Source organism: Anomalospiza imberbis, chromosome 22 (genome assembly GCF_031753505.1).
Source record: "Anomalospiza imberbis isolate Cuckoo-Finch-1a 21T00152 chromosome 22, ASM3175350v1, whole genome shotgun sequence".
Lineage (NCBI taxonomy): Eukaryota > Metazoa > Chordata > Aves > Passeriformes > Viduidae > Anomalospiza > Anomalospiza imberbis.
In genome coordinates, this window is record NC_089702.1 from 4,529,216 (window position 1) to 4,543,042 (window position 13,827).

The following is a 13,827-nucleotide window of genomic DNA, read 5'->3' on the forward strand; positions in this document are numbered from 1 at the left end:
GGAAGCATGGAGTTGATGGCTGCCCATGCCAGTGAACCATGTGGGTTCCAGGAAATCGGTGATGCCTCAAAATCACCCCTGGGGGAGAAGACCTCCTCATTTTCTAACACACCAAAGGAGAAAGCATCCATGAGTGGGCTCCCCTGTGCACAGCCCCTGCACACACCAGCACCAGCATCAACACCGGCAGAGCTGCGGCACCCTGGGGATGGCACTGTGTCACCCCACCGGGCACATGCCCCCTCATTCACTCAGCATCACTTACAGAGCATCTCTTCATCTAAAGGCCCCTAAAAATCCTGACAAAGGGAGGGAAAAGAGCTCACTTCTTCCTGCTCCACACAGAGGTAACCTGTCCTGTGCCATGCAGCCCCCAAACAGCTTTATCTGCCAAAAATCCACTCTCTCCTCCCCAGCTCATACATTTAAGTGGATTTCCTCTCCCTTTGGTGAGCAGTGGAGAAAGAGAGAAAGAGAAAAAGAGAGAAAGAGAGAGAGAAAGAAAGAAAGAACGAATGAACAAATCACGGCTGCTGGGGTCTTTAAACAGATTTCACCGTATCCATTTCTTTCCTGTTCTTGTGCCTGTGTGTGTCCGTGTATGTGCACATCCCTGACGTCACGGCAGATTTTGAAGTTGCCCGATGCCGGCCATCTGCTCCTGATTACGGGAGGCCCTGAGCTCCTTAAAATTACACGCAGAAAGGCCGGCCTGCCCCTCCCGGCTGGAGCGTGGCCATGGCCGGAGCGCTGGATCAGGCCGGCAGCACATCCCTGCCCGTCTGCTAATCCCTGCCGATCAGAGCCAGGGGGAACGGCGAGATCAGGGATCTGCACGGGGCAAAAGCTGCCGTGGAAGGAGGTGGCTTGGCTCCCTATCAGCTGGAGTCGTACTTGGCTGCTCCATCATCTCTAGGGGTTTTGGGATAGGAGCCTGGGGATGTTCAGGGGGTTTTGGCAGAGGGACCATGACAGTGGCTGTGGCTTGGGGGATCCCGCTCCCATCAGTGCCAAAGCAACAGCAGACAGCTCAGGGAAGGGACTCAGTGATTATACTCTAAGGTAGGGTTTTTGGAGGATGTAGTGGGAATAAAGCTGGCAAAGGAGGTGGGAAACCACCTGTATCCTTCACTTGGTGCTTTGGAAAAGACCTGCAGGTGTTTTCAATTGCCTCTGATTGCAGACTGGTGCCTGGCTGCTGCACGAGAAGAGCCACAGGGTCGAGCTGACATCCAGCAGGAAAATCCCTATGGACATATTTGGGATGCTCCTCACAGCCTCTATCCCTCCCAGGACACTGAGCCAGTCCTTGTGCCCCCTTTGTGCCTCAGTTTCCCCATGGCAGGACAAGAAAAGGCCATGCCTGGCCATTCCATGCCTTTAGGGAATGTCCTTGGGGACCGTCACACTGATCCCACCTGGTCCTGCTGCCCACGTGGGCTCACACCCATTGCCTGCATCCAGCCCCCAAAAACTGCCTGGTGATTGCAGGGCAATTAACTGCAGCGTGATTACAAGCAGGATGCTTAATGAGGTTAAACCACTACCTGGGACTTCCTGAGTTCTTAATTACTCACTCTTTAATTGCTGCTCTCAAGTACATTAATATAAATGACTGTCTGAGACAGAAAAAAGAGATGTGATCAGTGTGATTGGGATGCTGCAGGGATATGGCCCTTTCCCAGGGCTCAGATCATGTTCCATATCCTCCACTACCCAACAGCAGGGATTACACCCATCAAAGTGCTCAAAAACCCACTTTTCTGCCAAAACTATTTGGTGCTGGAGGGGAGGGGGAGGTCAGAGTCTCCTGCGCAGCCCCCCTGAGCCTGTCTCTGCTCGGCAGCGTCGTGTTTCCGCTGCCTGGTGGATGTGGTGCCTGTGAAGAACGAGGAAGGCGTCGTCATCATGTTCATCCTCAACTTCGAGGATCTGGCACAGCTGATCGCCAAGAGCACCGGGCGGAGCCTGCACCAGCGCCTGTCGCACAGCTGGAACAAAGGTGCGTGTCCGGGGGCGGTGGGGACCGGGAGAGCAGCGCAGCACCCTCATCCCATGGTTTGCTTGGGAGCACGTGGGGACTGAAGGATGCATCTGTGTCTGGGCAGGGTCCTGCATGGGAAGAGGTTTGGGTTTTTGCACAGCCGCAGCTCTGCCTGCTCAGGGACTGGTCCAGCCAAAGCCCAGCTGGACGGGAAAAAGGCTGCTTGAGCCAGCTGTGCTCCCCTTGCCTTCACAGCTGCCCGCGTACACTTCCCGAAATCCCGGAGACCTGGGGAACAGGGCTGGGGACTGACCCTCTGCATGGGATGGTGCATTTTTGAGAGGAGGTCTCGCTGGAAGTGGAGCTGCGGAGTCCCCTCTGTGAACCCCTCCACATTGCTGGATCTTTTCCATATTTAACACTGGCTTGGGCTGGAGGTGCTGGTGTGTGACCTCCTGTGTGCGGGGTCACCAGGAGGGCCAGGGGACATTTGGTGTCACCAACAGCATGGCTGTGCTGTGGGGGTGTCACTGCAGGCCAAAGGCACAAGGATGGCTGCACTGTGACAGCTCAGCCTGCCCCAGCTTCAGGCTATTCCCCGCTCTCCTAGGCTCATTCTAGGGTTTTGGAGACAGTGGAAAATTCAAATTCCCTTTTTTGGGAAGACTGGATCAAAGGGAAGCTGTGGTGAGGCTCTTGAGGGGATGTGGATATTCAGGGATGCAGATGTTAGGCCTTACAAAGAGCTGTGACTTCCTAAATCTCCTCCTTCCATACAGCCCTCAGTGCTGGTCACCTCTACTTGAGTCAGGGAAATAATCCCACCTCTGCCTTCATGACCACATTCCCCAGGGGTGCTGTTGGGAGGCTTTGGGCACGCCTCAAAATCAAGCTGTGGGAGCAGCATGGGTCTGTCCCCCCTTGGCACATGGGGTGGCACAGCAGGACCAGGATCAGAGCCAGGGCCACATCAGGGAGCCGTGGGGACAACTGGCCATTGAACTGGAGTGTGTGAGTCTCCGTGCATTCCCGCTCGGTGCATATCTCTATCCTGGAGCCATTCAGGTGTCTGGCAGCGGGTACCAGCAGAGTTTTGGAGGGGTTGATACGTGCTCAGGCCAGACATGCACACGGGGGGCTCATGGATGTGTGAGTGTGAATGGACAGATAACTGTGCACGTGTTCGTTGGTCTGTGAAGTGATGAGATTCATATTTTTGATGGATTGCTTTAGTACCAGCTACCCTCTATGCATGACTTGCTGAGGAAATCCTGAATTCCAGCACCAGCGTTGCTTTGCAGCCCACCAGTTCTCCGAATATCTCAACATGTGATGCACCCATATCCCATCCCACCCAAAGACATACCTTTGGCAGAAGGCACCCAAATCAAGAGTACCTGCCACTTCCCTGCATGTTGGATGTTGTGTTGTGCATCCCAAGGGATGTTGTGTTTCTTGGGTTTCCAACTTCAGTGACGGGGGGTGTGGAAAGGCCAGAGCTGCTGTTGCCCGTCCTGATTGGGTTCTCGTGCACAGGTTTTCTGGCAGTCTTTCATTGCATAGCCGCAGGTGGCTGCGTTGCTGGTCGCCAGCTCATTGGTGTGCAGGGAAAGCTGGATGCTTGCTTCTTCCAGCTGAAAAGCTGCTCTAGGCAGTGGGGAGGGGGTGAGCAGAGGGAGCCCGTGTGGTGCCCCATGGGCAGGGGCATTTCTGGGCAGGCTGGGACCCTGCCCAAGCAGCTCGGTGATGTTTTGGGGCTGGATGAGGGAAGCTAATCTTGCCAAAACCAAAGAGCTCCTCAACGTGCTGCTTTATCTCAGGGGACAGCGTCTTTGTGGAGCTCATGCCACATCCCAGGCACCCCAGGATTTAGGCCACCTTTCGTTCAGTTAGGGAGCAGAGTTGGTGCTGCTGGATGAGCTTCAGGGCTGACCCAGGCCCTGAGGGTGTGAACCTAGCTGCTCACACAAACTCTGCAGTAGCAAGTGACCATGATCTCCTCTAGAACAGGACAAGTGACTTTGCATGGAGTGTCACAACCAGGGGCACTGGGCCCTCTCCAGATCTGGGCTCTTCCTCTCCTGCACCTCTCTCACAGCTCCTAGCAGCCCTGGCTGCCCTTGTCCCAGCCCCAGTCCCCCGTGAGGTGGTCTCCTGGTCCCCTGTGATGGCAGAAAGGGATCCTGTTTGTGTGGTTCAAATTCCCTCACTGAAAAGTCAAAACAAATCCAGCAACAAAATTGTTAGAACTACTTTTCTTTCTATGCCTTTCTAAATTACCATCTCTATTGCGTGGGGTTTTTTTCCCTGAAGTTCCACCAAGGAGATTTACAGGCTCGATTTCCTCTGGGACCAAATCCCTTAATTGGCTTTAACCTCTTTAATTGGCTTAGGGATGGCTCTGCACCTTTCCCATCTCACATCCACAGTTGTAGGGAACTCTTCTCCAGCTCAGAGGAGCTTGCTGCCAGGTCAGGGTCTGCCTTGAGCACATGGCACTGTGGTGGCATGGGAACAGCAAGTGCTTTGGAGGAGAAAGGGCCACACAGCATGTGCATCCCCCAAAGCCACCCAAAATCCTCCTTAGCCTCTCCCTTGTCCCGCCTCACTCCAGCCATCACATGCAGCTAGGTCACATCTTTCTCTCTTGTGTTTTGTTTTTCTTTTTAACAAGGTGAAGGTAGGAGTTTGAAGTTTAGTCTCCCGTCCCTGCGGCGACTCAAAATCCAGCGGAAATCTCTGCCCACCAGTGAGTTTGATGGAGTAGCCATTGACTATGGAAAGGTAACCGTAGCCTTTGTCTGATATCAGCCCACACCTCAGGCCAGGTCCCAGCGCTCTTCCTCGCTGTCCCCATCCCACTCCCCCTTGGCTGCTGTGGCTCGGGCCATCTCCGGCGGCAGGGCCGCGGCGCGGGGTCAAGTGCCGGGCGCTGGCCCTGCTGGGGGCTGGCAGCGAGCGCGGTGCTTTGGCGGTGTGGGCTGGAGCTCGACCCTGCTGCTCTGCACATTCCGTGGCTCGTGGGGGGAGCGGGAGATGTGCCAAAGCGGGGAGGAAGGGCTGGCTCCATACTCCAAGTTGTCCAGGATGGTGGAGCTCCAGGGAGTTGTCCCCATCTCAAGGAGGGGACGTGCTGGTGACTGTAGGAGCACGAATCAAGTGTGCTCTGAGCAAGGACTGGCAGGCTCATTTTCCCATGTTTTCCTGGCAGGGACCAGGCAGCACAGGAAGGTCCAGCTTCTCAGCCCTCCAGCAAAGATTGTACTTCCCATGATGGAAGGGGATGCTGTCACCAACCTTGAAAAACTGTTGGTGGGGCCTGTTTAGAGATTGCTGTTCTTGGTGGCTTCCTGACTGTCAACTGTGCTCAGGGTACCTCCAGTCAAAGACCTGTTGTTTTCTGAAATGCTGCCACTCAGGGCTGTGAGCAGGAGGCTTTTGTTCTGCTAAGGCATCCCCAGGTGCCAGGGTGTTGCTGTGCTGGGTGTATCCAGGCAGCCTGGATAAATCTGCTTCCCCAGATCATAGATCTAATGAGATGGAAGGTGCCTGTCTTCTCTGAGGTTGTGCTTATGGTAGGTTGAAGATGTGTGTAGGATTATCAGACGTTTTGGGTACATCATTCCCATAGGCACCAGCACTGCTAAAAGCTCTGGGTACCCTGAGGCTGGAGCTGCACGGGGCACTGCAGTGTCTCAGGGCACACATGGAAAATGTGCATTGAGGACAACCTGATGATCCACCATTTTGCTGGAGCTTGGTCAAGTGGGCACAGCCCAGAGATGCAGGGCCAGCCAGCAGCCAGCCTCTCTGGGCACCCCATCCTTAAACCTGCCCTAAAGGGCCTTAGGGATGGTGAGAAGTGCCACAGTTCCTCCTGTGGGTATTACTGGAGGCGCACATTCTCATGGGTTTCTACTCCAGAAGGTGGCTGCTTTGCACACCCCACTGCAGAAATTAAAGTCTGGAAACTCTTCAGGTCTCCAGGGAAAAATGTTTAGCCATGGTTTACAGTGGCTGTAGGAGAAGGAGGAGCAATATGGCCAAATTTGCAAACGCAGTAGCTCCTCCAGTGCTTCCTGGTGCAGAGCACATCCTCTTCCATAAACACCAGCACAGGGCCTGGGCACTGACCCTTGGTGGTGTCCTGAGCTCTTGCAGCAGGGGAGGGAAGGGCAGCCCCAGTGGTGGGACATTGGGACATCTCAGAAAAACGCATGGCACAGCAGGTACTCCAGGCAAGCCTGTCCCTAGGTCTCCTCTTCTCTTGCTCTCACCTGCTTCCACCTGTGCAGCATCGCCTTGCAAACCTCCCCGTGGCCGCCCAGCCTCCGGCGGGAGCTGGTAGGAGGTTGGAGCTGCCAAGTCCCCAGGGACTCGGTCGCCCCACTCCAAAGCAGGTCCTGGTCCAGGCTGGAGATGACCTCAGGAACTGCAGTGCTTCCCAGCCCTCTGCCTCTCCTCTTACCCACCCCGGCTCCCTCACCTTCCCCCACAGCACGCGGGGACTCCTTCTAATACAACGCTTTCTCCTGGCTGTCTTAAAGCCTGGTGGTGACTCCCTGATTTTGAGGGACTTGAAGACATCGCCCAAGGAAAACTGTATGCAGTCAGAGACCGAATCCCTCCTGGAAAAGGAGCGGAGGCCAAGCCTGGAGGCCGACCCCACCCTACAACACTCGTCCCCGAAACAAGAGCCTCCCGTGCTGGGCCCACGAGGGTCGTACCCCGCATGGGGTTTCTTTCGGTCTCGCCCTGGGGGCAGCTTCCACAGCCTCCGCAGGGTCTCCTCCTTGGACAACTTTGAGGCTGCGAGGTCTGAGTTCCAGAGAAAATTCAGGGAAAGGAGGGCAAACTCAGGTAGGGAAAACCCCGGAGCTGTCGGTTCTACTGCGGGAGTCAGGGTTCTGGCGATGGCCTCAGCACATCTCGGGGGGGAGGTCTCGGTCTCTTTTCCCTCTGCAAAGTGGAGATTACCTGGGTCTTCTCCCCAGAACCCGCTGGTCTCCATGTGATTCCCTGCACAGGCAGGTCCTGCTCTGTAGGTAGAGCCATCCGTGGTTTGTGTGTGAGATGTGAGACTGTATGAGGTTGCATTTGGCTGCCCCACACAAGGACCATCCCGATGCCATCCCACCTTCCCTGGAGGGAGGGAAGGGGTCTGCAGGCATGTGCAGTGTGAGCTGTGTCTGTGTGTTGGAGGTGGTGCGACACCAGTCAGGCCACTCTGAAGGGCTGGAGGGAACGATCCTTCACCATGCTGTCCACATCCAGACCTCTGGTTTTCTGATGAGGACAAATTAGTTGGAGGTCAAGAAAGAGAAGCCTCTCAGCTGGGGATGAAAGAGATCGATCTGTGGAATCTGGCTGTAAAAATGGGCTGGGGGTTCATGATCCTCCAACAGCCACAGGTTACAGACCCTCAGGAGGAGACACAATGTAGAGGGAGGGAAGGGGCATGAGCAGGGAGAAGGGTGGCAGCAGGATGGCTGGTGCTAACTGGGCACCATCACAATGTCTTCAGACACCTGCCCACACCACCACTTGGGTCAATGTCAGAGTGCAAGGGTTAGAGGGGGTAAAAAATTGAAAATGCAACCCTGCCCTGCCTGTAGGAGATGGAAAGGTTGGTGCACACTGAGTACTGTGCCTGGGGATCTTCCTGGAGCTCTGGGTCTGGGCACAGTCTCCCACTCAGAACACACGTTGCCACAAGCCTGACCATGAAATGACCACCTACACAGCTCCCTCCCTGGTCCTGCCCTGTGGTGACCCAGAGGCAGGTCCCCAGGGACAAATATCAGGATCCACTCCGCTACAGCTCTTCTTCTGGAGAAAGCTCTGTCCTCCCTGCCTGGACCCGGGGGTAGAGGATACATCCGAGTGGGAATGTCATCCAAATCCTGGTTCAGTTTGGTCACCAAAAACCAAGACAGCGGCTCAGGAACTATGTTTGTCGGGCTAAAGCATGCAAGGGTGGAGGAGAACGACCTCCTCCTCTCTGTTTTCATGCCAGTTTTGGCATCTCTCCCTGCTGAATCTCAGTGGGTTGGTCCCCAGCCCACTACAGTCGTCAGGGGTAGCAAAGGACGCTGAGTGTCTCTGTGTTTTGGCAGCTGCTCTGAGCCTCCTGCAGGAGGTTTAATGGTGAAAAGATGGGTGATGTGTGGGAAAAACGGCCCTCTCTCAGGCATCCCACAGGCTGGGCATCCCACATCTGAGCCAGCCTGAAGAAGTCAAGCCTTTACGGCCAACAGATTTTGGCATCTGTTGGTGGCACCTTGTGGTGGTCTCCAGGTCCTGGAGGTCCTACACAAGGTCAGGGCTCTGGGGATCTGTTCCTGCTCACACTGCCCTTCTCAGTGCTCCTCTCCATCCTCTTGCAGAGGCTTCCCATGTCAAACCCAACCCCCCGAACTCCACCTCGGACTCAGACCTCATGAAGTACCGGACCATCAGCCAGATCCCCCAGTTCACGCTCAACTTCGTGGAGTTCAACCTGGAGAAGCACCGCTCGGGCTCCACCACAGAGATTGAGATAATTGCTCCCCACAAGGTGATGGAGCGCACCCAGAACGTCACCGAGAAGGTCACACAGGTATGAGGGCCGTGAGATGCCACCAAGGCAGTGATGGGGTGCTGGTGTTGCTGCTGGGGGACAGTCACAAGCACTCCGGTGGCTTTGGGAGGGGAGAAGCAGAGAGGGCAGTGACACCTGGAGATTCCATCCCGGGAAATGCCAGTATCCCTATGTTTGGTTATACCTTCCTCTGAATGGCTGAAATTCTCGTTTTAGTCCCCTAAGTGAGTGTTTTTGGCAATTTGTGGTTGGAGAAACACCAGCATGAACTGCTCGTGATGGTGGCCTTGAAGGGGACACGTGTTTGCATGTCTGTGTGTGCACGTGGCTTCAATTGTGGGGTGATCTGGCCACTGTTCCTGCACCCCCCAGAGCTGGAAATGGAGCTCCTGGGGCACCACTGGCCCCGAGGTGCCCAGCCAAGGACCCGGCCTGGTGTCAGCACACCGAGGGCCACAGGATCCCCTGGGAGACAGCAGGTGGCACTGCACTGTCACTGCAGGGGACACTGTCACCCAAAGGGACGCACATGGAGTAGTACATCCCATGGGGATATCAGTGTGTGTGAAAGATGCTGATGTATCCCACAGTCCCGAGTAAGGAGCTCTTCTAGCTGTGGGGAAACTGAGGCACTGGAGAGCCTCAGTGTACGAAACACATCTAAGGGCACCTCCCATTGTTGCCAGCAGCAGCCCAGGGCAAATTTAATAAAAATGCAGCCATCTGAGCCCAGAAAAGCCTCCAGGCTTGGGAGTTTGCTCCATCAGAGTGGGGTGATATGCAGGATTCTCCTTCTGTCTCGGTGCCAGCAAACCTTTAACATCACAGCCTCCATGCACAGGGGATGGGCCCTCCACTTCTCACATCATGGAACAGTTTTTAGGCTTGTTTTTCCCCTGGCTTCTCCCCTTCATTAGTCCCTCTAATCTGGGAGTGACTGCAGTGACCCAGGATTAGCCCCTGAACTCCCCAGTGGGACAGTGAGCAGCCTCCACGCCCCGGTCCCCATCACAAGGAGCACACCAGGAATGAGTTGTCACACTGGGGGGGACTGTCACAGTGGTGCTGGCCACTCAGTGTGGGGTCAGTAGCTGCTTGTGGAGCGATGGGGTCGGAGCTGGCGGGGGGTGGCTGCAGGGCCCTGCAGTGCAGCACCCACAGAGGTCAATCTTCCCTTCACTTTCAGTCTCAGGATGGGATGGGATGGGATGCGGTGGGACAGGACAGGATGGGCCTCTCCTCCCTGCCACATCTGCCCCTCCCAGGGAGGACCTGCCTGCCCTCACCCCAATGTCCCCCACTCCTCCCGCCCGAGCCACAGCTCCCTGCTCCTGGCTGTTAAATAATTCATGGTGAGGCAGAGACAGCGGCGAGACACACCGTCTAAAAATACCAGCGGGTGGGCAGGGATGGAGACGGGCTCTTTGGGATGGTCTGGCCCTGCACTGAGCTGGCAGGGAGGGCAGGCCACAAGTGCAATGAAGGTCCCAGGCTCAGCCTCACAGGGCTGTGGCTCTGCAGCACAGCTGGAGGCACGTGGGGATGCCGTGGGGCCGGTGTCAGCAGGCTGGGGTCCTGTCTGCAGGTGGCATGTGTCCCAGTCCCCCCATCTGCCCCGCTGGGGACAGGAATGGGGGGCTGAGCTGTGCCAGGATATGTGCTGGGAGTGACACTGGGTCACTGCCAGCCTGCAGCCAGCACCATGGGCCTGAACCTGCCCAGCCACTCGTGTTTGAGGCTCTCCCGGTGATTCTGGAGTGGGCCCCACCTCAGGTCAGTCCCCTTATTCCCAGCACTGGGCAAGGGACACTGGGGGACAACTGGGAAGGTGATGGGTGCCAGGGCACCACAGGGCATGAGCAATGGCCTGGATTAGCCAGGGTCACAGGAGCCTCCCCCCTCTGTCACCCACAGCCCACACACACCCTGCTCCCTCCTCCTCCTCCTTCTCCCTTCTGCACTCCCTTGCTCACTGCCAGCACCCAGCACCCCATGCCATGAGCCTGCGGCTGCAGCTAAAGCCAGTAAGTGTGGGAGGAAGGGGACAAAGGGAAGGGGCACCCAGGAGGATCACCATGAGGAACACTGGCACTGCCACCTTCAGAGACGCCCAGGGCCACCCAGACCACGCAAGGGTGACCTTCCCATCCCTTAGGGGCAGAGAGGAACAAGGCTGCAGCTGCTCCCTAGCTCTCTGTTGGCTTGGATGCTCTTCTGGAAGTTGTTTCTTTAGTCTTCTGCCTCAGATCTTTGAGGCTGTGGTTTTTTATTCATTCCTGCCTGAAAAGCAAGAGTGCTTAACCTGTTATTGCTTCTGCCACAAGAGCTAGGTGCCAGGAACAGGGACGGGGGGCAGGGCAGGTGCCCAGCACAGGGAACAGTATTTGGTGTTCTGAATTCAGGACTGGCCCCACAGAGCTGCCTCCAGCCAGGCAGAACAAGCATTCAGCTGCTGACAGTGGGAGCATTGCTGGTTTTCCCAGACACAAGGTGAAGGAGCCCATCTCAGGTCTTCTGGGTGCATCCTAGTTTTGGGATCAAGCGTTTTATCAGTGTTGCCTTGTTCCCTTCCCCACCGTCCCCAAAGGAGCCGGTCCCCAAGCCCAGCTGGTGCCTCACTCCCTCCACAACGATTGTGTTTGGGTCACTTTTTCCAATCCCTCCCCTCTCCGTCCACCAACGACGTCGGCGGCTCCCGCTGCTCCATTGGCGCTCCTGTCCCCACGGGGGCCCAGCATCGATTGGGTTTGATTAATCCGCGCTGGGCTCCCGAATGCCCTTCGCAGCCGCATGTCTCCCACCCGCCTGGCCGAGTGCCTGCGTGCCTGCGTGGGCAATGCCACGGCCCGAGCGCTGCGCCCGCCGTGCCGGACGCTGCCTGGGCGTGTGGGGCTGGGGGCCCCCATGGTGGACACCCGGACCTCGAGGGTCAGCTGCCGCCTGGGGCGCCGGGCGAGCTGCAGGCAGGTAGGAGCAGGGGATACCTCTGGGGCTCGGGACCCTCCAGCGTCCTGGGGCTCTGGGATGTGGGAGCGGCTGCTTGTTGTGGGATGGGGCTACAGGGATGGATCCGCTTTGGATCGCAGCATCAGGAGCCCTTGGGAAACCCTTGAACCAGACAGCTGTCAGGGCAGGAAGGATCAGACCCTTCTTCCAGATCTGTTGCCAGAGCCATGGTGATGCTCATCACTGTTGCCTTGGGATATGTGGATCCTCCTGTCTCCTCTCTTCTCTTTCCTCTCTCCTCTCCTTTGCAGCCCAGCAAAAAGTTCCCTTTCAGCTGCGGGCTCAGGGCCAAGAGAGAGAATTGAGGTGTCCCTCGCCCTCCTCTGCAACTGGCACTGGTCCCAGCACCACAGTCACACTGGGGGACAACAGAGCAGCAGGGGCAGGAAGGGGATCCAGCTGCCTCCAGCTCCAAATTAGCCCCTTCATGCTGCCACCCCTCAGCACCCAAAGCAGGGCAGCCCCACCCCTCCCATACCCAGTGTCTTGTGTTGTGTGCCCACAGTGGCTTCAGAGCCACCAGGAGCTGGCATTGGTCCTGGAGTGGGAGCTGGGCCAGGCCTGGATGTGTGGGGAACTCAGCGGTGCTGTGGGGACACATGACAGCATGGGAGGGTGCTTGCACCAGCTTTGCTGCAGGTGGCCCAAGCTATCCCTCTGCTTGGAGGACAAGTGTGCCAGAAGGACGTCCAGGGGAAGGTACTTGCTATGGCCAGGAAAAGCATGGTGCAAGGCTTGCAGGATGCCTAATATGCTGTCACCTTCAGGTGACACAGCCACACGAGGGCATCTCCAAGCTGCCCATCCTATGTACCAGGGTCACCCAGCAGCTCCCAAGCAGGTGGCACAGAGTTTGGGGCAGAAGGAGGCGCAGCAGCAGGCACTTTCCTCTCTGCTGAGTCAGAAGGCCATAAAGCAGGTAAGAAGCTGCCCCAAGGGTGCTGTGACCATCAGAGACAGACAAGGACCTTGGTGTCAGCCACAGTGGGAACTGGACAAACACATATGCAGCCAACAAAGGTGAAAAAGCTGTAGGAAACCAATGTGTGCTCCTCGATGCTCTACCAGCACATGGAAGTCCCTTGCCTGGTTGCTGGCATTATCCAGCCTCCCTCCTGGTCTCGCATCCTTCTCACACCCCTCTCCTGGCAGGTGCTGTCCCTGGGCGCTGACGTCCTTCCCGAGTACAAGCTGCAGGCACCGCGCATCCACCGATGGACCATCCTGCACTACAGCCCCTTCAAGGCCGTGTGGGACTGGCTCATCCTCCTGCTGGTCATCTACACAGCCGTCTTCACCCCCTACTCAGCCGCCTTCCTGCTCAACGAGGAGCAGGTGGAGGAGAAGCGCTGGGACTGCAGCTACTCCTGTGACCCACTCAACATCATTGACCTCATCGTGGACATCATGTTCATCGTGGACATTGTCATCAACTTCCGCACCACCTACGTCAACATCAACGACGAGGTGGTGAGCCACCCCGGCAAGATCGCCATTCATTACTTCAAGGGGTGGTTCCTCATTGACATGGTGGCTGCCATCCCCTTCGACCTGCTCATCTTCCGCTCTGGCTCTGATGAGGTAAGAGCAGGGTCAATCAGGACAGGAGGGGACACGAGGATGGATAGGGAGAGATGTATGAAGGAAGGGAGGGAGGGAGGGAGGGATGTGGGTGGTTTGATGTAAGTGGTGGATGGCTAAATCCATGGGGAGAGGAGTAGTTGGTCACACGGTGGAGAAGGGTGTCTTTACCGGTTTTTAAGCAGCTGGGACCTGGGATTTTGTTTTTTAGGGTCAGGCAGTCCCTACTCTAAGTGTTAAGAGTGGATCCACTCCCCCTGTCGAGGCTGACCCAGCAGAGCAGGATGGGGGCTCAGTTTAAGGGCTGACCCCACACTCCAGTGTGGGTGAATTTGGGGTGCATTACCAGCCAGACTCAAAATGTTGGCAGTGGGATAACCCTGTAGCTACTGTACTGCCTGGAGGCTCCACATCTGGGAGTGAAAGGCAGCTCTTTTGGGAGCAATGGCTGGCAAGGCGAGGACCCATCAGGAAACATGGGCTTGGCCTTGGCTCTTCTCACTTGCTCACCTCTAATCCCAGAGCTTGTTGCCTTTATGATCAGCAGAGGCAAATTGCCCTTTCCTGTTCTGTGACTCATCTGACCTAGTTCAGAGGTCACCTCCAGGACAAGGTGATTCACACTCTAGAAATGCATTTTTATCCTTCAAAGGAAGCACGGCTCAGCTGGGAACGT

The 13,827-nt window shown here is 56.6% G+C and overlaps 1 protein-coding gene across 2 annotated transcripts in view; it reads left to right on the forward strand.

The window, feature by feature from the left end:
- Positions 1-13,827, forward strand: part of KCNH6 (potassium voltage-gated channel subfamily H member 6) — a 32,566-nt gene that overhangs the window by 9,894 nt on the left and 8,845 nt on the right. Inside the window, exons 3-7 of one of the 2 annotated variants that reach the window (XM_068211836.1) lie at positions 1,847-2,002; positions 4,659-4,768; positions 6,532-6,844; positions 8,371-8,582; positions 12,723-13,151. In XM_068211836.1, coding sequence (XP_068067937.1) covers positions 1,847-2,002; positions 4,659-4,768; positions 6,532-6,844; positions 8,371-8,582; positions 12,723-13,151 — 1,220 coding nt within the window. The remainder of the gene's footprint in view (positions 1-1,846; positions 2,003-4,658; positions 4,769-6,531; positions 6,845-8,370; positions 8,583-12,722; positions 13,152-13,827) is intronic. The other variant, XM_068211837.1, reaches the window with a different exon arrangement.